The sequence below is a fragment of the Rissa tridactyla genome, chromosome 1 (assembly GCF_028500815.1).
Source record: "Rissa tridactyla isolate bRisTri1 chromosome 1, bRisTri1.patW.cur.20221130, whole genome shotgun sequence".
Lineage (NCBI taxonomy): Eukaryota > Metazoa > Chordata > Aves > Charadriiformes > Laridae > Rissa > Rissa tridactyla.
Window position 1 is genome coordinate 98,416,224 of NC_071466.1, and position 27,468 is coordinate 98,443,691.

At 37.3% G+C, this 27,468-nt stretch overlaps 1 protein-coding gene across 2 annotated transcripts in view; it reads right to left on the bottom strand.

Annotated features, from left to right (window-relative positions):
• The window catches only part of TRAPPC10 (trafficking protein particle complex subunit 10), a 45,531-nt gene extending 18,414 nt beyond the window's left edge, over window positions 1-27,117 (bottom strand). For both annotated transcript variants that reach the window (XM_054181420.1, XM_054181509.1), the window contains exons 1-12: window positions 26,916-27,117; window positions 17,108-17,189; window positions 16,263-16,398; window positions 14,950-15,146; window positions 13,182-13,377; window positions 11,944-12,055; window positions 10,661-10,908; window positions 8,433-8,579; window positions 6,528-6,642; window positions 5,259-5,335; window positions 2,498-2,589; window positions 1,192-1,332 (exon numbers count right to left, since the gene is read on the bottom strand). In XM_054181420.1, the coding sequence (XP_054037395.1) occupies window positions 1,192-1,332; window positions 2,498-2,589; window positions 5,259-5,335; window positions 6,528-6,642; window positions 8,433-8,579; window positions 10,661-10,908; window positions 11,944-12,055; window positions 13,182-13,377; window positions 14,950-15,146; window positions 16,263-16,398; window positions 17,108-17,189; window positions 26,916-27,006 (1,634 nt within the window). In that variant the 5' untranslated portion in view covers window positions 27,007-27,117. The remainder of the gene's footprint in view (window positions 1-1,191; window positions 1,333-2,497; window positions 2,590-5,258; window positions 5,336-6,527; window positions 6,643-8,432; window positions 8,580-10,660; window positions 10,909-11,943; window positions 12,056-13,181; window positions 13,378-14,949; window positions 15,147-16,262; window positions 16,399-17,107; window positions 17,190-26,915) is intronic.
• Window positions 27,118-27,468: the final 351 nt, after the last annotated feature.

The window sequence follows — 27,468 nt, forward strand, 5'->3', positions numbered from 1 at the left end:
AGGAATTCCATGTCTAACTATGGCACCAATGAAAGCTGTACTCTTCTGCCAAAACACAAGAAAATAATAAGATTTGCCATTTTGCTACAGAACATGATATCCTGCACATAACACAACAATTCGGATTAGAACCAATTTACTTAACTTGGCTACCAAATTTAGGCAACAACATATAAGGCTAAAATGAAAAGCAGAATTCAAATTGCGCTGCTTCTAAAGCCAAAAAGAATACAAGAAAACACCCAAGGCCAGTCAGTAGACTTCACGCACACACACACACACCCCCCTCTCATCTTGAAAACAGCAACACTACAGCAACACAGACAGATTTCATATTTAAACAAATATAGTTGTAGTGGATAGAGCTAGTGTGTGAAAATAATGCAGAGAGTATCAAAGTGAAGAATTTGAAGCCTGTCAAACGTTAGGATTGGGCCAAGTCATTCTCTCAAAATATTCCTTAGCATTTATGTGGCATTTACAGAGATTTCATTCACACATTGAAGATTGAGCTTTTACACAACTTAAAAGCAAACAACTCCCACTCCCCTTCTGAAGCAGAGATAAAAGCCAGGAATAAAAAATAAATAATAGCAAAAGATATTGAAACACAACACACTACACCAGAGCCACAAGATTTTCATCTTCCAAGCCTCAGTTTTAACTTGTGGAAAAAGCCACCATTACAAATACCAGAAGAGTCCTTGCCAGGTCAGATACAGGAAAAAGGTGGTAGCAGTTATAGAAAGAAACCCCAGAAATTAAGCTCCTTAATATAGGAAGACACTGTAATGCCATATTTACCCAAATGAAAAAACAGTACCACAGAAAAACTTACATAGTGATGTACAAACAGAATCATAAAAAAACCCCCTCTATAGTATCTGCTGAACTAATGACAAACTTCACATTATCCATGTTGCAGCACTCTCTAGAGCCTAGACGTACTTAAAAGGGAGAGCAGCAACCATATGCAAAAGGTTTTAAGTGAACCAGATAGTAAAAAAATAAAAATTAAAAAATAAATAACCCAACCCTCTCCAAACGAACAGCAACAATGGAAACAAGAAATAACTCAGCTGTCTGATGTTTGGCAGTCTCTACTGTTAAATAAAAGTTAGAGAGAAAAAACAACCAGAAGTATCGTTTTCTCCAGTCTTGATTTTTCTGGCTCCACCTTTTAGAGGATACTTTTCTATTTGCCCAAGGTGTTTCTGACATTCAGCTAACTGTTTTCTCGTATGTGTGACGAGCAATGCCCAGCCCTCAGCAAGGTAAGTTTTCAGTGCTCCTTGAAGATAGACTTCTGCCTTCTGTGGACCTTTCTTCCTCCTTTAAAAATATACAAATAAGTAAAGTGTTATGAGAACCTTTGCAGCCATGAAAACTCTCTACACATTTTCAAAAAGTGATGATGGGCATATGAATGCAAAACAAGATGCAGTGAACCATTATGCTCTTTATTTTGCTGGTAACAGATCAACATATTGGCCTACCTTTATGTGACTCACTTAAGCAAGCAGAACTACAATTTATGTAAATATACCATGTCAATGAAAGGCTTCATATATAGATCTATCCCAAGTCAGAGCAAGTGAGGTGAAGTTACCTCCCACGATGCGACAAAAGCTATCTGAAGCTTCTGACAGTTAACTAAAAATATGCTTACTCAACAATTTTAAAGCAGGAAAATGCTTCAATGAAAATATCATTTTAGCACAGCACAGCACTTCCATGGTAGTCTTTAAACCTCAGATGAAAAGTGAAGTTAATTTAGAAGAATCTGTTGCAGCTAGAAGATCAGACTGCTTTAGGGAAGATAGGCGAGAAGCATGCCCAAACATGTTTTCCCAAAAAAACCCACTTAGGACTCCCAAATTCTTCTAAATAAGAAAAATAAAATGAAATGGAAAACCAACACAGGAGGTTCCTTTAGTGATATTTAACAGCAGGGATAAAAACAAAAAATATATTTGGCAATTAGGAATAATATCACTGTAAGTTTCACAGTGGGGGAAACAAATATTTTGCAATCATAACCTCAAATATCAAACTCATTGCTCTCCAAAGAACATGGTTTCTGGCTTTTCTGAGATACAGACACACAGATTTGTAGTTAAGATAACTATAAAATTTGAAACAAGTCAGAAGCCACGTTACAAAGCAAGCCATAATAAACGCAAAGCTATTTCTTTCTCCCTCCACCATCCCATTACCCTTTTCTCCCTAGGAGGAGAAAGGATCAAGCTAAAGAACACAGGACAGTTAAAAGGTGCGAGTACCAAATCATGAGGTGGGAATTAGGGTTTGATATAAAGAGATTGCCGGTGTTCTTATTCTTCTTTTTTTGCTGAAATACAGCCTGAAACTTAGGGTATGTTTACATTTAAAAAAATACTTTTTAAAATTCCTTTTTAAATACAGCATATTTTCCTCAAGGATTATGGTCAAACTTTTCAAAGCAAATGCATTTAAGACATTTCAAACATTCATTTACATATAAAACTCTGCCAAGTCCTTTCCCACAAGCTTAGCTGAGCGAATTCTTCCAATATTTGTGTACATTTCAATGGTGGCATGGGACAGATCCTGTTTAAAAGAAAAGAAACTATCATAAGCTTTATATATTTTTAGTAGCTATATGGTATTTCGCACAAACTCATAGCCAGTAACTAAGTCACTACCACAAAAAGACCAGAACGAGCCACTTTTTAGATCTCCCCTTGCCCCCAGCACACAATATAGAGCAGTTTGTAACAGGTCATCTTCCCTTTTTCTACAGTTGGTCATTATCCCATATCTGTGTTATAAATAGCAGAAGAAAAAAGCCCATTAAAAATTAGATAAGGCAACTCAAACCCACCAAAATAATAGATGAGATGCAGTTTCAAGCACTTCTTTACACTTGAATCCTCCTGTCTTTTTGAGAGCACCTATTTCTCAGTGACTATATGCCATTAGTTTATCATTGCAGGATTGTGTAGTGGATGCACCACAGCATAACATATTTAGAACAATATTAGAGCTTGCCCCAGAGACTCACAACTAATACTTCAAAACCAAATCAACTACATGCAGAATGTGGTACATGATACTTTCACTAAAGCTGCACAAAATACCATTAAGTATATGAAAGTTTGCAGCATGTAATCATACAATTAAATGCAAAACGCCAAGTTACAATCGGTGTAAGTATTTTCACAAGAGTGCCTTAAAGGAATTTTGCTTGAAGCTACGCAATCCCAGATTGAAGTTTGTCAGTCTTAAATTTAATTTCCAATGCAGCCACACTGTCTACATGTCACCTTCCTCACCTTGCCCTAAGTTGTAATAACAGCTACAAATCTTTCTCACAAAATTAGCAGTTACAACACACACTGTATACCACCACCAAACATTTTTTCCTCAAGTATGTTAATCTCTGGCCAGACACATAAAAACTTTTCACATCACATTTAGAAACCTGCAGCCTCTTCTGACTGTCAGCAACCTTCCACAGAAGCTCATTCTACTTCACTTAGTGTATTAAGAACTACTCTGTCCTTCAAAACAAATTGCTTAAGAGCTTCCAATTGCCTAAATATTTTGCAGAGTATCTGTCAGAAAGCATCTATTCCTACGGGGCAGGAAAATGACATAAAATGAGCTCCCAAATGCCATTTTTGCTGTTTCTTACGGACAGCCTAGAAAAATCACTCTTGTTTTTATTTAAGGACTCAAAACAATACCCTACCATAGACTAAGTGACCACTCCTTAACAGATCAGTATAACCACTGAGAAGTCTTAGACACCAGCTACACATACAAATGAAAAGCTACATTCTCCCAAAATTAAGGTACAAGCCAACATGCTTGTAGAAGATTTGACAGTGATTCTGAAGTTGTTGCATGAGACTAGCCATTGAATGAGAACAAAGCCTCTTCTCGTAATAAAAGCACATCACTTCTCGCTTTCAACATGTCTGAAAAGCTGCATTTTACTTTCCAGACTCATTAAAATTTTAAATGCAAATAACTTGTCTTAGCTGTGTCTGGAAATTTTAATTAATTCTATGTTCTTCTCCACTGAATACATGGATAAATTATGGGTATACATAAATTGTATATATTTATGTGACAGGTACATAGAAAACAATCTTTTATAGTGTATCTGATATCTGATTTTCTGTTGCATAAAAGTGCAGTCACAAATACAAATAGGAATGACAATTCTTTCATGGGCAAACTCTGCAGATCCCATTTAGTTTCTTAAATTAGGATGATACTGCTGAATTTAGCAGAGATCTTCAGGTGCAAGTTGGAACTGAATATGTAAGAGCAGCTAGCAATTCTGAAGATTTTAGTTTTGGTCCAGCTATCCAACTAGTCTTATAAAGTATAAAAATGAAACCTGGTATCTTCAGATAAAATCTTTTGAGTCTTTTTCTTTCAATAAAACTTCATAAAAACTAGTACTGCCTAGTTCTCAGATTTAAAAAAAAAATTGCTCAGTTTTCCTCCAACTTTTCCTCAGAAAACTTTAACAGCAGTATTGCAAATATAAGAAATTTCAGAGGAAAATTGTTTGAGGGGGAAAAAACCCAAAAAACAAACCAAAACCCCAAAACCCAAACACATTCTTGACAGTCAGGATTGGGGTTTTTTGTTTTATTTAGCAATCTTTTATAAAAAGACTCCAAAGATCATTACAATGGCTCCTCAATAAGGGAGCTGTCAGGAAATAAACATGCATATTAAAGCACAACGAGAATTCTAATGGAATTAGAACCCCATTAGAAACTATTATCCACAGATGTCCCACAGCTTATATGAAAAATTCCACAGTATAACTTAAACCACTTAACAGCCACGGCAAGATGCAAGTCTGAACCATTCAAAAGGAAGCTGAATTCACACACCAATATTCTTCTGGGTAAGATTCAGTTAATTCGGAATTTGGGACAGCAGAATATGATAACCATGACATTGGCTTTTTTAATAACTAAGTATACATACTTACAGATAATAACCTCTAATTCATAACTGTAAATATTAAAGTTAAAACAAATACTTGAAACTTGGGGCCCATACAAGGCTCCAACTGTAAAACAAATCAGCCTTGTTGTGTTCAGTGTGTAAGCAATAACCTTTGATAACAAAATATAGAAATACAGATTTACGTTCTCGATGTTATCTTCGCAGGTTTGGAAACTTTGGCCCTATTCAACCTATAACGTAAACATACAAAACTATTATAAATAACCAAAATTCATACTTACTAAGTAGTGTTTTTCAAAAGCTTCTACAGATGATAAGGCCTCTTTAAGTTTCTTATAAGGGCTCTGTGATGCATTTGCTTTAGAAAAAAAACAGATCAAGAGGTGTCACTTACAAATACATTCCTGTTTTAATAACACTCTCCCCCTCCTTTTTCCTTCTAGTAGAAAGTGAAGAGAAAACTAATTTTATGTGGGAAACAACACTAACACTCAGAGACGGATCACGAGTTTCTTCCCCGGACTCTAGAATAAGATCAAGAAAGGGTGTTTCACAACTCTCTATGTGTGCGTGCACGTGAGTGATGTTCAGGGTTGCAGGGTAAAGGCAAGCAGCAATATACTAACTGTACTAACTTCTCCACAAAATATTTCATAACATTTATTCAACCTAGAAACACACACAATTGTACTGAAATACCATATTGTGCCAAGAGTAATATTCTCACAGCACCCCACTGCTGGATTTATAAATCAGCGTGACAGAAGTATACTGTAACTTAAAGACATTTTACTACTTTAAACAATGTACTTCAAAGGAAAATTGTGAGCAAGACCAAGTTTTTTTCTGAAGCAACTTGCTCAACTTAAAAGTCTTTGCCTGACCGAATATGTGTCAGTATTTCTAGAAGAAAAAAGCCCCCATTTTAAATAAATACAACAGGCACCATAGCACTGAATTAAGAAGTGTACATCATCAGACCTGCAAGAGCAAGTGAAGCATCAGGCTGTCAGCTAATGCTTCACAGATACTAATTCTTCTAGCATATTTAACTTCTTCCCTTCGGAAGCTTCTTCCCTTCAGAAATATCTTTGCGAGTGATAAAATCCCCAAGGAGTAAATAAATTTGATTATTCAGACACTCAAATAAATAATATCACTTCAACTCAAACAATATCACTTTGTAGTCCCAGTTGCAGGTTATCTGTTTGTATCAGATCAAGGATGCTGCATTTATTTTCCAAATAATTTTAATACTTGTCTGAAAGTATTAAAAATTTTACTAAAAACAGTACTGTTCAAGACTATTTACCTGAATGCTGATAAGTGGCGCATTAGTGGAAAAACATATGCTTGCAACAGTAAGGAGATGCATTGATAATTTAAAGTACTAGACACACAATAAAAGAACTCATAAGAGATAAGAGAGTTGTATCAATGTTTATTTATATGTAGGGATACTTGGAAATTATTATTACTGATGTACTTTTATGCTACGTATTTAAGACAATGTCAGTTATTAGATAGAATGCATACATTCCTGGTAATACCTGTTTCAGGGCGTTCTGCTCCCAACCCTGCTAACAGATCGACAGTTCTGTTAAGGTCTTCTGAATTGGGTCCCTTCTCTGACACAAGTCCACACAGATAACCAAGAGATTTTAACTATAAGAGAAACCAGATGTTTGTTTTCAATAAGATACAAAATCAATATAAAACTCCTTCTATTCTATTACATCATTCCTACAATACAAGACATTTCTGCTGCTGTCATATTATACTGCTTGTAAGATCTGTATTAAAATTGCTTCATGGGAAGAAAGTAGAGAACCTTTCAAAAGTAACAGTTATTCTCACAGTAGAAATTAATTTTATTAAGAATTTAATTGCATATAAGTTACTGACTCAAAAAATATTGAAACAGATGCGTAGACACACATGTCCCTACATGCATAACACCTCATCAGAATAAATCCTTCTGGTTTTCCATATAAACACGGACAAAGCTTGAGATGTTTGGCAGTTATTGCCAAAGATCATTTCTAATAACTGTATCTGTATTTTTCAAAACTATATAATCAAGAAATGCAGGCAGTCTCCAGTACACTGATAAGACAAGCTTGCAAATTCACCCAAAGTATTGTATTCAGGTCAAAACCTTCTTGAAAAAGAGATTATGTGCATAGCTAACAGTGTTAAAACAGTACGACACAACTACCATAAAACCCCTTCTAGACAGCAGCTGGTATGCTTGATACTCGCAAGTCAGCAGAGGATAATGTCTTAAAGAAGTTCAGTTCTGTTGGTCATTTAGTTAATTCATTTAGAATAACTCAATCAACTACCATGGTAAGCCCACAAAAGAAAAAAGGTCTCAGATTGTCATATTACTTTACACCATATAAAATGGGGATGGCTAGTTGGCTAGTACTTTTTTTTTTTTTTAATTCCTTGTTACTTTGCCACTAGTTGCTAAATTTCTTTCATTCAGTCTGTTCCACCTTACTGCTACTCATTATCCTAAAATTTTTCCCTTGACCTTTTGTGTTGGAAGAGCTATGAATGGGAGAGACATTTCCAACTCGGGTACGCACCTTCCACAGAAACACGTAAGGAACATGGGCAGAATGTGATGCACTCATCACCACTTTAAACAATTCTTTGTTTCCTTTATGCTGATCTCCTCCCCCCCTTTTTTTTTTTAAACAGTAATTCTTCAAGGGGAAATTGTCTTTCTATGCTTTTGTAATAAGACAAGGAACTCCCAGGGTCACTTACAGGATTCCTAAGTCTACTGAAATAGGAACAAACTATGACTAAAATAAATAGAAAGTGTTCTACAGGCTATGCAAACAAGAGGATGAGCTTACGCTGGTCTTCAAAAATGTAATTAGAGAAGGGGCTTAACCCAACTGAAAAGGCCACTTTACAACTTTTACTTTATGGTAAGGGGTGGTAACTGAAAAATTGCAAATTATTACTTATGTGCCTCTCTCACAAGCCACCAACAGTAACATCTTTAGTGAAGTTAGGGGTCTATTACTACCACACTAACATACTGAAGAAATAACGAACTATGTAAACGCATTGCTCTAATCTCTATTTATAATGGTAAATGCATTCAAATCCGGGCAGCTTCTCCTGCTATAACTGAAATTCATGCTCCTTCTCTCACATGGCATGGACTGAGTTCATTCTGGAGTTTAATTAGCCAGTCATTATCAAACTGAGAGCGGGAGTGTGTTGGTGGACAACAGACAAAGAGTTATTCCCAGGCCTCATCTGACAGTGGAAAAAGCGGATATAAACCTGTATGTCTCATCTAGACTAGCCTCAAGACAATACACCAAACTCCATATTAAATTCCACAACAAAAAGTGCAAAATCTGTTCCAGAGAAACAAATGGTCTACTTCAAAACTGTAATACCACAACTGCAACACATCATTTGCTCACCTTCTCAGTGGCGTAGCTCCATAAGCCAACTGTGTGGGAAACATTTGCATCTATTTGAGCCCTATCACAGCAGCCTTCTATTCTTTGTAAGACTTCTAAACAACTCAAAAATACCCAACAATCCAAAGCTCCAGGAGGAACAGAGACCTAAAGATGAACAGATAAAATTAACTGGGAAATAAACATTAGTCAGATGAGAAAATACTTCAGCACAATACTTTTTGTGATGCAACGTAGCAGAGCCTCTTGGAAGAGCTTACTCTGAGACGACACAAAAACCAGGCCAACTCTCACTACCTCCTGAATAATTTATATATATTAGTTTATGAAACAAGGACAGCTAAGCAGCTAGACAGTGACTATATTAACTAGATTTGATACATTCACCAAGATGAAAGAGAAGGAAAAGAGGACTAATAGGTACTAGTAGTAGTTGGAAAAATTCAAAAAATTTGGAAACTAAACCGAAGGAAAGCAGAGTTATGAAAAATTTCTGTAAATACTACTGCTTTCCTAAGGAGACATCAGATTTAACTGAGACTGAAATTAAAAGCATACTAAGAAGTAGATTAAAAAACCTGAAAAAAAGAAATTAATCTAACTTTCCTTCACAACAATAAGGTTGTTAATCAAAGGACAAGATATCTGTCACTGGACAACTAATTAAAGAATAGAGGTAAAACCAACCAAATAAACAAAAAAACAAACCAAAAAACCACACGGGGGGGGAGGGGAGGGGAGGGAAGAAAACAAGAAGGGATTATAATTCATGACATGATAAAGACAGACAGGAGAGTTTGATACTAGAACATTTCAAGAACTAAAGATCTGGAATATAATCACAGTAATGGTGTCTCAAAATCCTGTTCATAAACAATGCAAAAATATTCCTTTTAGAAAGACTCTGAAAGAGTCTTGAAACCCATAATAAACGAGGTAATTGACTAATGTGATAGGAAAGATCATCGTGCAACCACAGTGCATTTGAAACAATCTGAATTCTGAAAGAATTTTCAGAAATAAGAGACAATGCAGAGAAGAGCCCCAGACATTGGGGGTGCAGGACAGACTTGGAGGGGAGCAAAACGGGAACCACAGGAAGTACCTTCAGAGATTTAGAGGGCTGAATGTATTTATTTTGGAAAAGAAAAAAAAACAACCACAAAACACATACACAAAACATACTATCTGTGGGAATTACTTGTTAGTTTTAGAATACGTGAAGGTGTTGGCAATGCATCTGAAGTAGATTTTCTGCCTTTAAATGCAGATGAACAGATAGAACTTACTACCGCAGTGTCAGACAGGCAAAAATTAGCAGCTACTGTTATAATAGCACAGATAAAACTATAGAGAACCAGACACCCACAGGATTAAGGACATGGATGAGTCAGAAGGTGAAATTCAGGAATATTCTCATGCACATTAAGCTGTTCTTAAAGATGTATTTCAATTAATAGACATCCATGGTCATACATGGAGGACGATCAGTGTACAACATCCCTGATAAAGCCTCTTTAAAGAATTAAAAACCACCAACAGAAACTGAAGTATAGAGGAAGGGGTGGTAATGCATAGAGGCATGCAACACCACAAAAAGCTTTGAGCGCTGTCACTTGTTTCTATCTCTTTCTTCCGTCATTGGAAGAGATAGCCAGAGACACATGTATAACACAGAACAGCATTACTGGGCACCAAAAGAAATCACAAATAAGAACCACAAAAGGCTATCAAAGCAGCATCCAACTTGCAAGGCACTAAAAAGCCTTACTGCAAATAACATTTCTAGTTAAAAATCACTTTTTGTTACACATTAGTAGCTTGTGTATCAGCATATTAACCACCGTGCCTAATTTTCTTCAATGCAACACTGTTATAGATTTAAATGACGGGAACTACAGTTCAAGAGACTGGTCATAAATCCAGGAAAGAAGCAGATAAATTACCTACCAGCTTAAGAAGTTAACTTTCCAGGTGAAGACTAGAATACTTTAACTAAATACAGGTTTGGTTTTTGGATGTGATGTCTCCAAATTTCTTTCCAAAGACATCCTCATGATGAAACATTCACCTGTAGCACTGTTACAATCTGTTATTACAGCATCATTTTGATAACTCACAGCCAGTGCTTACTGTATTCTGGTCACTGACATCTAAACTCCAAAAATCTTGTTAGATCATCATTGGATAAAATCATTCACATAATGGAATATATTACACTGACTCACTTCTAATAGCTTGAGTTCTTGCACACAGTTGTGAAGAAGCTCCAATGCTCGCTGGGAAACTTCCCATGGCCTCTGCAGGAAGATTAATAACGTGCACTGGCGAGAAAACAGGTAACTACGCAAGTCCAGTAGAGTAGCTTCTTGATTTTGAATTAGCTCTCTCTTCTCCATGTCTATTGGTTTTCGGAGAATTAAACCATTCCAGCTCCTCACTGGCTGGCAAAAAAACGTCAGCCAGTTTGCACCATCTAAGTAAATAAAGTTAATATCCAAGAATCAATCACTGCTTTCTATCAAAGTCTCTTCTTCCTCTCTCCAGAGGTTCAAGATAGCATATTCTTTCTAAAGTTTACCATATGGATAAATGACTTAATGTCTTAACTTCAAAAACAAAACAAAAACCAGCAGAACTTCCACAGCTACGTAGATAACTGAATTTCAGAACATTCAAACCCCATAGGCATTTTGTCTTAACTGCATATTTGTTATTAGTATGGGGGCAATCAGTTTGTAATGTATTTCTTAGCAATGAAGCCTACCTGAAGTTCAAAACAAACAAGCTTTATCTACTTAAGTATTTCTTATTCAGCCATCATGGATAGATGTGCCCGCACTTTCAGGTATAGCATCAGGCTCAGTCAGGACAAATAAATTTCACTGCAATTACTCCTGCACTATATTTTTACCAGATTCATAACATATACCTGATTAAAGCTGTTACATAACAACATATGCTTTAGCTCATTAAAACAGTTTAAAGTTATTTGATATTTCTCGCACGGTAATTTTTCTTGAAGAGAAAGTTAAATCTTCCGTAGTGCGGATTAAGCACAGATTTCTATTCAGTTTTGTACTGATTACTAAATGTCTCATGTAATTTGAGACAAAACTGAATGCATGTATCCAGGAAGCTCTTTACTGAATAACTTAGCAGTGAGCTGTGAAAACAGCAACTGTATGCCAGCCAGATCCATACTTAGGTAATTATAAAGTTTCAGGGCTCTGTTTGTAATGATCATCGATTAAGAGCAAAATGCAGGTTTTCATTAAAAATTACTTCCAAGCCTCAGAGATGAAAACCAAAACTTTAATAGACTAAATAATAAACTGATGTGCACTGTGTTTGCATACACCATAAAAGAAGAGCACAAACCACCTAATGCATCTCCACTGCAATGTACCATCTTTTTCTCCCATGCACACATATGGTACCCAAAGCACTGGGTTGTTCAGCGGAAGCATAGTTGAGAAAATTAATACACTTAACATTTTAAGACACTTACCACCAGCCCCAAAGTTGACAACGTATTGAGAAAACAAGGCATCCAGTTCATCATACTGCACTAGCGCATCCTCAAATTGCTGCAGCATCTCAAAGACAAAGGCCAGTTCTTCCTTTTGATACACAAACAATACAAGGAACATGTAACTGGTATTAGTCATGTCTGGTATTGCAGCCTGCCCCCATCCATACATAGAGCTCTGGGAACTACTTTTTCCAACATTCTTCCCCTTCCAGTATTCACACATGTAGGAAAAACTGCATTGTAAAAGATGCACCATTTCTTTCTAATACAAGGAGATTCACAAAAGAAGATTAAGTCATACAGCTATGCCAGTAAATTCTGTTGTATATCCCGATCCTCATTCACTACAAGGTATTGTTCATACATCTATTGAAAGTTCAAGTTTCAAAAAAACCCCAAAAATTTGCTAAAAACTCATCTCCCATAATAGTAATATTTTCCCCCCTCTGTTTACACTGCGAAGGCACCAATTGCAGTATCAATAAAGGTTCAGCTGTACACAGAGAAGAGAGCCAAAATGGTAAGTAGAAAAAGTCTGAAAATGAGATATATCATATGCAAGAGCTAGCACATGAAGTCAAAGGAGATACGAAGATGAGGTGGAATTGGTATGGAGAACAGAACTGTACAAGGACTAGAAAATTCCAAAGGAATCAAGACCTTTCATTCTATCAAACAGAAGTTTCTTGCTTTTCTCTGTACCAGCTAAAATAAAGACATATTTAGAAATATAAAAAAATGGAATTCAGTGCATTCTCTATATGGATTACTTCAAGATAGACACTTTTCTAAAAATCATATCCATACATACTGATAATAATCTAAACAAAGAAAGCACAGCAACCTTCATGTTAAATACCAATTACAAGTTTGAGTGTCTTTGCGCAGGCACAGTAATGGGACATTCACCCAAAATTCAAGAGCAACTACTAAAACACTTTCTAGATGCAATTTGTTTGCTTCAGGTTTATAAAACTTTGACAAGCCTGAAAAGATTTCGCTTCTGTAACAGCACTGTATTACAATGGAACACAAACCTGCTGCAAACAAAATCTAGAAATGCTGCTTTTATACCAGTCTTCATATTTCCTGCCCCAGCCCTCAAAGAATGACCAGAACATTAGAAGTACCTGAAAGCCAACTACAACAACAACAAAAAACCCATTATTAAAATTAGGACTTGAGTTCTTTCTTCAATAAAAAGAGATGCTTACCTGGACCATGAAATACTCGCAGAAGCTCCACCCTGGCTCGGTTCTTTTCTCTCTCAAGGTCCTCATGTCATCTTCAAACTTGCCTAAGTTTTTGGTAAAAGACATGAGAAGCAATGTCCTGAGTTTGGTCAGGAAGGCATTCCAAGATTCCTGAGAACGGGAAGAGTCTTTCAAAGGGTCAGAAAGTACCACGCATCTGTAACGAGATTGATAAAAATTATTTTTGAGGAGGTAAACATAAAATTCACATATAGATGTGAATACCCAACTGATTCAGAATGAACAAAATTTATGTTTTCATTCTACACTAATCAGAGGAAAAAAAACAAAGTTGGGGTGGGTTTTTTGAGGTGGTTTTGGGGTGGGTATGTTGGGGTTTTGTGGGTTTTTTTGTTTGCTTGGTTTTTGGTGGCTTTTTAAAAAACTTTTCCACGTATTTTTAAGTCTGTGATACAGTTTATGAGAAGAGTTAAGCGTTTTCTGCAAAATGAATACTATAAAGCTTTACTTTTTTTAAGCAAATAATGGATACATTATTACAATTACTTAAACATAAGTAATGCCGTAGCTATCCAAGAAAAAAAAGGCTGCTTAGCAATACAAATCAGCAGAATGGCAATTATAGTTACTCCTGGCAAGGATTATGCAAGATACAAATCAAGATCCATTAGATCACATATAGTCAGCCTTTCCTAAGTCACTTAAAAATAATCCTTCATAATATATTCTAACAGTATCTCAATCCTATATGCTAAAACTTCCACTGCTTCTATCAGAAAATAAATAAACAAACAGATCACATTAATTCACAGACAAATCTGTCTTTTTTAGAGCATTTTTTTTCCTCAGTTTTTCTATCACAATTTACTAACATCCAAAAAACTAACGATATCTCTGGTCATTCAAACTATTTGCCCAAATAATCCTATAATATACCAAACACTGGTTAGGTACAAAGAAAGTGCTGCACACGTACAGTGTGTTACAACATGCTGACCTGCCAGTCACTGTCAGCTCACAACAAGGTACAATGAGTGCTTCCATCTACCCTTTTCAACTTCAAATGTTCATCCTGTCACTCATTCTTCAGGGCAAATTGTCCCGTTTAAAGTTAACTCTTCAGGTTAAAAGAACAAAATGTAGTAGATATAACAGACTCAGCGCAATGTTTCAGAATAAGGAAGACAGTATCTATTAAAGTTGGTCTGAAATTAAGATTTGTGTATTTTGCTGACTTTAATGAAAGCAAAACCAGTTTCTTACATTCAATATTATTTTCCTTAGAATAAAAACATCTGAAGAAACTGGCTTTAAGTCAATTATATCATAGCAGAAAGGTGATGAAGTGAAAGGCAGAACGTACAATGGTAAAAAATATGCCCTACTGGCTTCATATTCCCCTCTCATCTCACTCCCACTACCTATAATTCTGTTAACATTTTCACCGGCACCTAAGCAAGCAAGAAACCCTGAAGTTCTAAAAACTGATTACCACCACACTGTTCTCCTTAAACCTCTCTTAGCCAGGAGGAGATACTTGAGAGCTTTTTGAAACACATTTCAAAGCCACCAGGAATCCAGGAAGAACTGAAAATAAACTTCTCCCTTTATTGCTTGTGTCAGCCTTCTTCAAAGCATAGGTGTTATGTTACCATCAGTTTGAATGCTGGTAAGTCCTTAAATGAGCAAGGAACCTGTTACATAGGGTTGAGTTTTTAAATCAGCACACTAGTAAGGTTAAAATGTTTGCAAGTAAAAGAACGCTTACCTGTCACTTTGTTTGTTACAGAAGTCATTTCTTATTTTATCTACTATAGAGGTTCGGGGAAGGATATTTGTTTTGTTCTTTTTCTTGGCATCACTCTCCACTACCACAATTAGCCAGTCCACTGAGTTGTGAGCTTTGAGAACGTTCTGCCACTTGGTGATGTCATCCTTGACTGTAGTTTTGTACACTTCCGTGTCCTGGGATGAGAAGTGATGAATCATCAAATCAAACAGATATTCTGAACAATTTCAAAAGGCAAATTTTGTTCCAACAGAAGACAAACAGAAAGACACATCAAAGAAAATTAGTGACCAGTAAGTTCACTCACTGAAAGAAATCAAATGAAGTAAAGTATAGTAAGGTTTTGGTCTTTGAATTTAATTGATTTCTAGTATTTTGGTTAACAGTAAATATATCTTAGTATTTGGTATGTTATCATTCTTTAAATTACTGAAATTATATTTAAAAATCTTGATTTAAACTCTTATTTTACACATTCTTGACCTTTACAACAAAAATATCTTTGAAATTACAAAGCTGAACATTATTCTCACATAGTAGCAGAAGTGTGATATTTGTGCCTTCTAACATTGCTCAAATCTTAATCTGTTTAAAAGCATTTCCATAAAAATCAAAAAAACCACAGAAGTGTTGTTTGACACTTTTTTGGCTTTTGGGTTGGTTTTAAACAGATCAATTCAGACAACTCTTAAGGCTGTTCTGGATATTTTTTGATTGGTCACAGATCAGATGTCACCTTTGTCCTTCAACTGGATAATTAATTCCTAACAGAGGCCAACCAAAAAGCAGTGAACTGTACATAAACAGGATTAAGACATTCCAAATCTTGCCTAGTTTAGATTGCTGACACGTACTAATACCTGACACATACAGAAGATGAACTAAAGAAAAAATACATATCTTAAGATTTAACGTCATGAATAGATTATAACTGAAATACTCTGGCCACATATGTGTATTATGAAGCAAGTGTGCTGTGCTACTGCAGTAACACACTTAGATCCTGTGTTTTCTCATGGCAAAGTACTGGAAAAACTAGGTTATTCAAAAGCCTGTCCTCTTAGTGTCAAGCAACATTACAAAGAAATACTGTTTATGGTAAAAAGTACTCAGGCTGACTAACTTTTTTTCCCAATAATACTGCGTATGTGTGCTTATGTAATGCAGAATTAATTGTTCAAAGAAGCATGAAAAGCAAATGAAAAATACCAGAGAGCACAAGTAGAAAGTCAAAACGATTTCATCTTTAAATCTGAGTAGTCAGTTTTTCATGATGTTTTCCTAATACTCACACAACATTCTGTCCAATAAATATGAAGAAAGGGAAAAGTCAAGAGAGCCTTATTCCCCTCTTTGGGCAGTAGCTCCTCTTTAAACTGAACAAAGTTAGATTCTAGATGAATCATCTTCGGAGCACGGCCATAAGACCTGCAAAGTTTAAAAATTCAAATTAGCAGATGAGACATACATAGCAGAATATAAAAATGAACAAGTACTTTGGGGAAGAGGAATAAACTGAAATACTCTGGTATTGGAAAGTCACAAATTATGCTTGCTGCAGTTAGCATAAAGTTAACTAAAATTTGGTATCACTTGAAATGCGATAGATGCTCCTTTTCGCAAGAACAGGAGCTAAAAGCTTTTCGTCTTTCATTAAAAGATTTTCTGTATCTCTAGGACCTCTAAAAATAGAAAATTCTAAATAAGAAAATTCCCAACATTTTTTTCCAATGAGAAAACAGTGTGCCATACCAAACTTCTTGCAGGAAAGTGCACCTAATTCCGCATAAATTCTACCTATATTCTCATTAAACAGAAAGCATGTCACTTTCAGAACATGGCTGTCAAAGCACATCAAAGCACACACCAAGACAAACCCACAAACCACAAAACCAAAAAGAGAAACACAGCATTACCATAATTTTTCTTTATGAAGTTATGAAGTTCAACATAGCCAAGTGCAAATGATCATCCTGAATGACATTTACCTTGATTATCTAAGTTCTCCTTTCCTCAATTCAGTTGCTACATTCAACTCAATTTATGATAACAGCTTCTCAGACCACAAATAATACACACTTTCCCAAGTCTAAAAACACACATTGAAATAGCATCACAGAATAAAATGTAAGTTTACCTCCTCCATTCCATGGGTTCTCTAGGAAGCTGCTGAGAAAGTGTAGGATATAAGGAAGTAAATAAATTCTGATCTCCAGCACCTAGAAGTGAAAGGTATTAATCTATTATTATGTGCAAATTATAGAAGAGAGAGTAATAAGTATACTATTAATGGTTGGTTGTTTCAATAAAAAGGTGTAATTTTATCTGCTATATGGAAACTGGAGTCTAGCACTGAACTTGACTATTTAAAATCACATGCTCTCATGACCTGCTACAACACTTTAACAAAGCACATAATACATATACTGTTATAACTTCCTATTACAATTTTCCAGGTAGCTACATAATCCATATACCAGAGCGAGTATCATCCATATAGGTGGTCCAACTCTAAAAACTAAACAAGCAACTCCTTAGCCGGAGCCATTGGCTAAACAAAGTATTTAGATTAATTTAGCCTCAAGAATTTAGCTTTCACAAACCAGAAGTCTGGTTAGATGGTAGTTCACATCCCTTCTGTAGCTAGGCCTACCACGAGAAAACTAGCATTAGCACAAGTTCTGTGCTTTACTGGGTTTGATTCCTCTCTCCCGTTATTCTGGGGCTGCTGTTAATACAAAGCAGCTCTGTGCCCACTGCCATATTCCTTGCTGCCTTCAGAAACCTCAGGTCTGTTAACACGGTACAGGTCCCCTGGAGCTGGCCCCACGCTGACACGCAGATCTGTAATTAGGCTTTAACCACTCGGGCTTTGAAAAACTGCACTAAATGCAACTTTGGAATAGCTACTTGTATACAAGCTGGAACAAAATGTAGGATCCACTATACAAAAAAAAAAAAATATTATCACTAGCCTATGAATATCAATTCTTAAATTCTGTTCTTTTCCTTTGGGTACAAGGAGGACATGACAAGGAAGAGACAGGCTTAGAGTAAGTTATTCTAATTTCTGATGGTTATCAACATCTTTGAACAAAAAGATGGTAAACTCTGGAACAGGGCACTTTGTCAGACACGCTTGAATCCAGACTGACGAATCCACCACACTAGCCAATGCATAATGCCCAAATAGCCTTTCATGATACTTAAACAGAAGACGTGGCATTTGATGTCTGGCAAACAGAGATGTCCAATTGAGAGGGGAGTAAGGTCAAAAATATATTTGCCACTGCATTTGATCATAGATGTAAAACTGTTACGTCATGTGCACTCTCTAAATCTGGGAGAATGAGTTGGCCCATACTAGTTGAATGGTATCACTTATTAAATCTCTCATCTGCATGTTGCCCTGAGTTATCCCTTCCCTGTACTTCCTCCTTACTGCCTCACCTTTGGCTGACTGCATTCTCTTCTACCAGAGATCGCAGTTTAATTCTAAAAAAAAAAAAAAAAATAAAAATGTTATTTCCTCCTATGGAGACTTTACTCTTGCCCCTGAAGAGCTACATTTTCTGATTAAGATTTTAAGAGGCCTATAGGCAATTCTGCTATTTTCTGGTAGTTTTACACCTGTTTCCTTTATATAATCATCTGCCATTGTACAGCCCAACCTGAACAGATTTTCTTCTTACCTTCCTGTGGAACAGGCAGCTAAGGCTGGAGAAGTACCTAGTACCTGACATCCTTTCTTCTCCGCCCCACCATGCAATCTCACCTCCCAGCACACAGCCAGGAATTACCTCCACAGTAGCTTTGCACGCTTTAGTTTATCTTGGAAACCTTTTTCTAGTCCACTCACCTTTTCCCAATTTTCTCATACCTATTATTTTGATTACAGGCTACTAGCATAATTCTATCACTGCACAATAATAATTTAAAAAAAAATAAAAACTAAAGAGTCTGATTAGGTGCCAGAATAAGCAAAACCAGATCTTCTAACGTCTGACCAAAATAGGTATTATTCAGTGATACAATTTCCTGGAATAGTTAAAAAAAAACAACACACAAACAAAAAAAAGCCCACTCTACTATTAGTGCTTTAGCCTTAAGTCTTCAGAAACCTACTAAACAAGCACTTTATACTTCACTCTTCACCTTTATCCTGTTCTGTCTGCATTAAGTGTAGTATAAAAAAAAATAATCTTATTTAAGACTATAAACGAATGTCTAAAACGAATACCTAAGCAAGTGTTAGTCACATTGTTAATGCTATCTTATACAAAGTTACATCTCTATGAGTGAGGTCATGAAGAACAGTCTATTGATTTGCAACTCATTACTGCCTCTAGAAAGGGAAGTAAGGCTTAGTGATTTAGGAACAGCGTAAGGACCACGTCAAAACGATACCCTACAAAGTTTGGAGCCTCCTCACTGAAAGAAAAAACTATGTATTTTACCTCTGGAGCATAACAAAGTGTTCCTTCTATACTGCACCTAAAAATCCAATATATGCCACAAAAAAGTTTCAGAATTCAGCATCTTGAGTAAAAAGGATTATTCCAGAATACAGAGGAACTACTAAATTATAATGTTTAAGCATCCTGCTATTCCAGACAACCACATCACGTTACCAGCTTAAGAAAGGTATATTTGCTCTAAACCCACTTAATTTTTCCTCCTGCATTAGTTTTGAGGGAGCATAAAATACATGTAAAAATATATTTATGATCAAGGCAAGACTATCTTTTAGGATGAGGAGAAAAGGGAGAACAGACTCTTCTGCCTCTGAAGCATTAGTAGTTGCTGCATCCATGATCTACTTTCCAAAGTATATTAAAAAAAAAAAAAACAGAACACAACAACAACACAAGAACCCAACTAAACCCAAACCACATCACTAGAGGAATTTTTGCTTTTATCTGACTGAATTCTATGAATTTTGAATGAAACATTGCAAAAGCACAAGTAACCCTGGAATTCAAACTTAGAGCAAACCCCAAAAGCCTCCACAAAAGTCTGAGAATTGCTTCAAAGATTTTGTTGTAGTTGGTTTTTGGTTTGGTGGTTCTTTGGGGAGGCTGGGAGGGAGAGGCAGGGTGTGTTTGTTTTGGTTGGGTTGTTTTAGTTTGTTGATTTGGGGGTTTTGTTTTGTGGGTTAAAAAAACAAAACAAACAAACCAAAAAAAAAACCAAACAAAAAACCAACCAATGCAAAAAAAACCAGATTAATGTGGCTGGATGCCTAAGTACAACTGTATCACAACAAATTCATTTCAGTGGATGGATGTCAACACTAAGCCCTCACTCAAAGGATGCTCAGTAATGGAGGAAAGACACTCCTAGCCAAAGTGTAAAGAATGATCAGACACAGGCGAAAAGGAGAAGGAAGGATGTGTGTAAAAGGGAAAGAAAAGTAATTTTGGAATCCTATCATTACTAAAACTCTGCAGCCTTCCAGAGAAGGGTTTTTCTCTTTCAGAATCTCACAGAATTAAATAAGACTTAAATCTCCCAATAGAGATAACTAGGAAGTAACATTAAAGAGTCATCCTTTATCACACAAAACACAGTAAGTAGTGCACCACTTGTGTTTTATTATATTATCTAATACAAATAATTTATAAATAATATTAATCTAATCATTATACATTTCAAATTTATACTTATGTGCATTTTAAAAATACATTCTACAGCTTCTCTAATTTATATTATAAGTCTAGTGAATATTTTTGATTGTTTTATTTAAATATTTGATTGATTTTTTTTTAATTATCATTATTTTTTACAACAGAAAAAATTACTAATCCATAGCCTCCGGAGCACCTGTCTCAGCTTTTATACCATGTACGTCTGAATTAATCCATTACCCATATGGATGTAAATACACACACCAAATTCAGAAAAAAAAACAGTAAATTCTTTAAGTGATGCCACTCCAAGTATAGGGTGGTTTTGTACGTGAAGTGGTAAAACTTATTTTAACTAACAAAATAATAGAAAGCAGTAATGCTCAAATGATACACACTAAACAGAAACACTTCTGGAGAAAGGGAAGAAAGAAGAAAGCATGTTTCCTTTTTTTCCCCACATTACAGAGTTCAGAAGGCATGCTCTTTGACACTTATTTAAACACTTCACTAACACATTAAGCCAAACAGGTATCTGTCCAGAAACCAAATGCAAATAAAGCAGCAGAACCTTAAAAGGGTTTTACGATGAGCATAAATCAAGCACCGAAACAGACAGTGTAAATTAAAAACATTTCTATGACCTTCAAAGACTTGACGTCCACAAAATTGACATCCAAAATGTAAAGATGACCACCAGGTCAGGCAAAAGAGGAACAAAACTTACTCAAACGAATCTTGATTGTGAACCTGGCTGTAAAAACTCATTATGTAAACTAAGTAAAGAACATCTGTCTCTTTTGTTCAAGGACAGCCTGTATCTCTATACAGCAGCTCATAACCATAAACCTAATCCTAGGTAAAAATTCCAAAAATTGCATTAGCCAAGAACTGAAATGGGCACCTAATGCCAAAACACCCTTTGTTTATGTTATACCTTAATGCAAAGGGGACCAAGTATCCCAGTCAATAAATCTCCACAAGACAACATGAACACTCAAAGTACTAATTTTTAAAATTTTATGCTACTGGTCCCAGATTTTTCTTTTCTCTACTCTTTCATCCTTGACTTTCTCCCTGACATTTTGGTAGATCAAGTCAAGGCAACCATCCTCCCTTCCATCTACCCCTGTCTAGGATGCTTGTTCTGCTGCAAATCTCTACAGGAATGATACAAGAACCAGAATGACCACCTTACCAGGACACCCAAGAGGAACCGGCACTCTTCATGACAGCTGTCTGATACAAAAGAACCATAAAATACTGACATTTTTTAGTTTAATGCCTGCCTAAAAATCACCAAAATCCCCAATAATCTATTATTTTTGTCTAACACTTTCCAAATATCTTAGCTGCTTATAGGCTTTGTCACTGCAGTATCTGGATATTCCACAGTTAATTTTTTCGAGGAAGTTATCCCAACCCACTAACTACACAGGCAATGTAAAATAAAAAATCCTGAGGTCAGATGACTAAAGCAGACAAATATTTTTCTTTGATACCAACAACAAACCCAGACAACTGAGATAAAAGGCTTCAAATACCTATAAAAGAGCTCAGTGCCAAGACTAAGCTTTGGTGTGGGTTTGTTTAGCTTTTATGCCCAAATATCAGTCACAGCTAACCTTTCCGATCCCACTTATTTTTCCACTGACAAAGAGTTCTGCTGTGAAACTTTCTTCATAATTCACTAGCCTATTATAAGTGGATCCACCTGAAGTTTTGGAAGGTTGATGGATTTTCGTATTTGTTTCTCTTAAAGGTTCTCTCCCCTCAATCCAGATCCATTTTTAAGAGAGGTCTAAAAACTGAAACACAAGACAGCTTAATTGCTATATAAAAATCTTAGCTGATGCACCAGTAGCCTGCAAAATAAAATCTTTTAGTAAAGCTTTAAATCCTTACTTACTGCTGCACTACTAAATTTGTAAAATAGGGGTTAACACTAACAAGAATATGCTGCTGCTTCTATATAACATGTAATCAGATATTTAAGTACAGAATAATACTGGATCAAGTACAAGATAGTGATGATTTACAATGCAGACAGGAGTCCTGTTTGAGAACAGGAAAAATGCATTTATAGGATATAGTTGTTTAAAGGGTTTCACTAGCAGCAAATCGTTCTAATCACTTGGACGACAAACCACTTCTTGTTGGCACATTTTTTATTACATCTACCTATTAGTAACAGAACAACTTTTGAATCAAGCTCTCCCAGTCCCAGAACAATACTCTTAACTGCAAGCATTTATTTTCACTCCGAAAAGATGTAACATCCTTCCCACCCCCCCTTTACTTTTATGAACCTTTTCTGTTTACACTGCTCTTGTAGGTATTTGCAAACGTTTTCCATTCTCGGGCCTACAATGATTTTGCTGATGGTTTTGCTCTTGCTGTATCACAGCACATTCTGAATATGGAACAGATAAAAGCGATACATCCCGTTCTCTCCAAAGATTATATATAAAGTTCGTTGTACTAAGGCAGAGTATTGACCATGATAACAAATATGCACACATACAATATATAAACAGGTACTACACACTGATAAGGAATATTCAACAACTGCATGAAGATAATTACAAAAGAACAGCTTGGTAGGAAAGCTCCGAAAAACCTATTAATTACTTCATTTAGAAGGATTGTCTTCAGTATTCAGCTTCCTCTTCATATGGATAGGCAGCACTAAAAATTCAAGTGCAAACCAGCTACAAAAGGACAAGTTCTTTCATCAGAACACTCGGTTGATATATACGTTCAAGAACATTATGTTAAAGTTCCAAACTCTTTCTCAAAGTTTCAAAGAGGACTCATGAGAAGGAAGCAACATTGTTTAGGTTTCCTAGGAAAGTAATCTGCATTGTTTTAAAGATTACGTCAAGTCAACATTGCAAAGAAACTACCCAAGTTCAAGATGCCTCATGCCAACGCTCAACTTCCCTCTTCAAATAAAAAACAATTAATTATGCTAAAAATAGTATTTCTACAGCAGTAAGAAAGATAGAAGCTGACTCAAAATGCTTTGTAAACATACCAGGTCTGGTAGCAATGAAGATAAATTGCTACAGACTGGAATTGAGAGTAATGTGTCAGAGTGAGCATAACCACAGCTGGACAGTGAAACTCCCCAGTGGGTTTACAACCTAGTAAAACCGATAGTATAAAAACGTGATTCAAACTAACTTTGAAAAGAATCATCACGGCACTCAGTCCTAACTGACAAGAATGATTTAATACTAAACAGGATGCTGCCATCTTAAGAAAAGGGAAAAAAAAAACATAAAGGAACAGCATCTTTCCGTGAACATACTACTTTTTCCACACTTAAAAAATATGGTTGTCTGTTTGCCTAGGCAAAATGCCTTTAGAAGTTCTTGGTTAGACAGTTTGCCTAGATGCAGTCTATTACACTAAACTCTCTGTTAAAACTGTGGGGTTTTGCCAATAATACAAATACCATAAATACAAGGCTAATGTATCTACAAACAAATCCTGAGGACAAAACTATTAAGTTACAGTACTAATATGAAAAGACTAGTGACAATAACTGCATTTACAATTGGCATCAAATATATAAGCGATGTGGAAATTGCCATTTTTATTCTATAGGCTGAGGCCAGCACATACATAGAGCGCCGAGTTGAGGACTGTACCGATATAGCAAATAACTACTGTTACAATACCAACAAACAGATTTGAAAGCATAACTCTCTTTACCAAAGATGCATTCCTTTCAGAGTCCTGTCAAGTTTATTTCAAGTAGATAGAAACATTTGCTTACAAAACATCTCTGATATGCACAGTGTCGAAAATAAGTTTAATTCCAAACAAAACTCTCTCTTCAGTTCTCCCTTATTAAGAATAAATCCTAAAAGTTAACAGGAGTATTTCATAATACAAATGTTTGCCTAACAGAGATTAATCTAAATCTTGTAGCAAGAGAAAATACTTATGTTCTGAGACACAGCTTCACTTAACCTTCACTCTTCTTCATACTATCAAAAACTAGCCATCCCCCTGCAGGTCTGTTTTCTCCTCATGTGGGCCTGCTAGGTGAGGCAGTTATCCCAGACAACTCCAATTGCCTGAAATCGGAACCACAAAACAAAGGATAAACTGTATTTGTTGAACAGCTTCAAGTATCGTGGCTTTGAATGCACCTTCCAACAAACCAATACCGAGGCAACAATCCTTTTCCTGGAAGACCAAGCTTCACCTCCTCATAAATCACCAGCAATATAATGCTCAGAAGAGCTTTCCTTCAAGTAAATCATTTCTGTTGAATGCATTTGTTTGAAATACTATGGTCTCTAAGTACTCCACTTCTTTGAACAGAGAAAAAAGGAAACTAAACAGTTAAGGCAAAACACATTCACCATTAAAAGTTAATGTTTTAGTTTAAAAATGGCAGCAAGTCACCCTTACCACATTCACCAGAGAGGTCATCTCTGAGCACTTTTTCTCAATTAGCCTTATTTTCTGAACTAGGTTGCCTCAGACCAAGCCATTTTAGTCCATACCACTAAAGATACTACTGTCACCCTTGTCCACAGCCCCAGAAACGATTCCTTTAGTCCAGGAGCAAGACTTACAAATGATACATAACGTTCACCTCATATCTCTTTCGTAAGTATGCTGCTACCATTCTGTATGGTGATAAGTCCAAAACATTTTGCAACCATGCATTACATTCACTCACTATATGAAATTAATATCCTTTGCAATATCAGATAATTGGGCTTTACTCAAGTCTGATGAAATGTAACATTTGGAATTCTGAAAGTTTCCTTGCACAAAGAGAGTCCTTTTCTGCATTTACCAACAAAAAAGCAAGCCTGAGGTAAAACTCCATGTACTTCAACAGACTGAAATCACACAGGAACAGTAAGGACTGACAGGTATCAGCACCACCGCCACCCCCCTCACACACAGAGAGACTCTCCGATTCTGAATACAAGATAAAGCCAGTAAATCAAAAAAAACAATCCATCATAGCCTGAACAGTAGCACAACACCAACAAGGAAGGCAACAATATCCTTCAGATGTTTCTGATCAATACATTTTTCTGACTTTAAACCTGAAGTGAAATGGATTTCAAAAGCCTTGAAGTAGGTGAGTACAGAAGATTCAATAGAGATACCACTGACTTCAGTTTATGAACTGCATCAAAAAAAAAAAAGAAAAAGTTTAAGAAAGAAAAAAGCACATTTATAAAAGTCTGAAGAAAACATATATACACACAGAGCTCCATAATTATAGTTATGAGGTTACAGTTGGGTATTTTTTTAAAATACCAGTATCAGTCTGAGACTTTAATCATCACTGGATGCTTACTTCAACAAATTGACAACACGCACCTGTGAAATAGCATTCCTGGTGTTTTCCTGATAAAGTGCAAATGTGTAGTTAGTTATGTCATCAACAGAGATAACTCTCGACTAAGAACAAACAGCCACTGGTTACCTTTTGTTAGCAGAATTCTCTATGGTCATCACATTCATCTTATGTTTTTATTAAGAGTACTATAGATGTAGTTCACATGCTTGTTTTAAGGGAACTTTGGGTGCAATCCTCTATACCTGTAAGAGCATAGGAGCTCACAGTTTAGCTCAGGACCAGACCACACGTGTCCCAGGTGCCTGCCTCTGATACCTAAAAGAACTAATTCATCACTGGAACCACATGATCCGGTTTGTTAAATAAACCATCTCAGAGATGAAACCAAAGCACAGTAGTTTAAGATTTAAGTTATAATGTCAGTGGGAATCTATCCTCGCCACAGAGGACACCTTACTTCTCGTGACTTCTCTTACCCAGAGCAAAGCCACACAAAGCTCACTGGCAAGAAGTTTGGGGTTTTAAGATTTATTGTCATATTGGACTCTCTTCCCCCTAAGCACCTGTAAGCGTGACATTCTCTATTGTTATTTACTATAAACATACAGAAACAAACCCAAGTTTGCCCACTGCCGTTAAAAAGGGGGGAAGGGGAACCAGTAAAGAGCCAACACCCGCCACCAGAGCCCCTCGCAGTCCCTCAGCCCCGAGGGCCGCCCCCCTCCCAACCGGCCGCCCTCCTTCCGCCTCGCCCCGCTCCCGCCCTCCCCGCCGAGCCAGCACCCCGCATAGCCCCGCATGGCCCCTCGGCCTCCACCACCGCCGGACCCCGCCCTGGGCCGCCCTTCGGAGCAGGACAACCGGCCTGCCTCCCCGCTTCCCCCCAGCACCGCTCCGGACGGCCATTGCTGCCCCGCCCCCCCCCGCTCCCCTCAGCCCAGCAACGACCATTAACGCCCGTCGCGGCGCGCACTCACAGGTGACGATGGGCTTGTTCTCCATGGTGTAGATCACCGGGGGCTTCTCCCTGCCCTCCTCCTCGGCGGCCGCCGCCGCGGCGGGGTCCATGAGCGGGCGGGGTCCTCAGCCCCGGCTCCCCCGCCCGCTCGGCGCCATGGAAACGCCGCCGCCGCCGGGGGGGCTGGGCCGGGACGGGCCGCTCCGCTCCGCCTCGGGGCCTTGCTGGCGCCCCCCCCCCTCCCGCCTCCCCCCACCCCCTTCCCCGCGTCCCCGCAGCGCCGCTCCAGAGGGGAAGGCGGGCGAGCTCATCCGCTTCCTGGATCACCGGCGGAGCATTACCGCTTCCGGGGAGCGCCGCAGCCCAGCCGGCCAGGGGCGACGCCGCCCGGGCCCAGCGCGGCCGCGCAGGGGTTAAGCCGGAAAACGGGTGAAATAAAGGGGAAGGGGCGACGGGGCGCGCCTGCGCGGAGCGGAGGAGGAGAGGCAGGCACCTCCTGTGTCTCCGCTCTGGGCATGGGACAGCCCTTAGCGGGCGGAGTCGTTAGGGCCGGCCTGCGGTGCCCAAAGGTA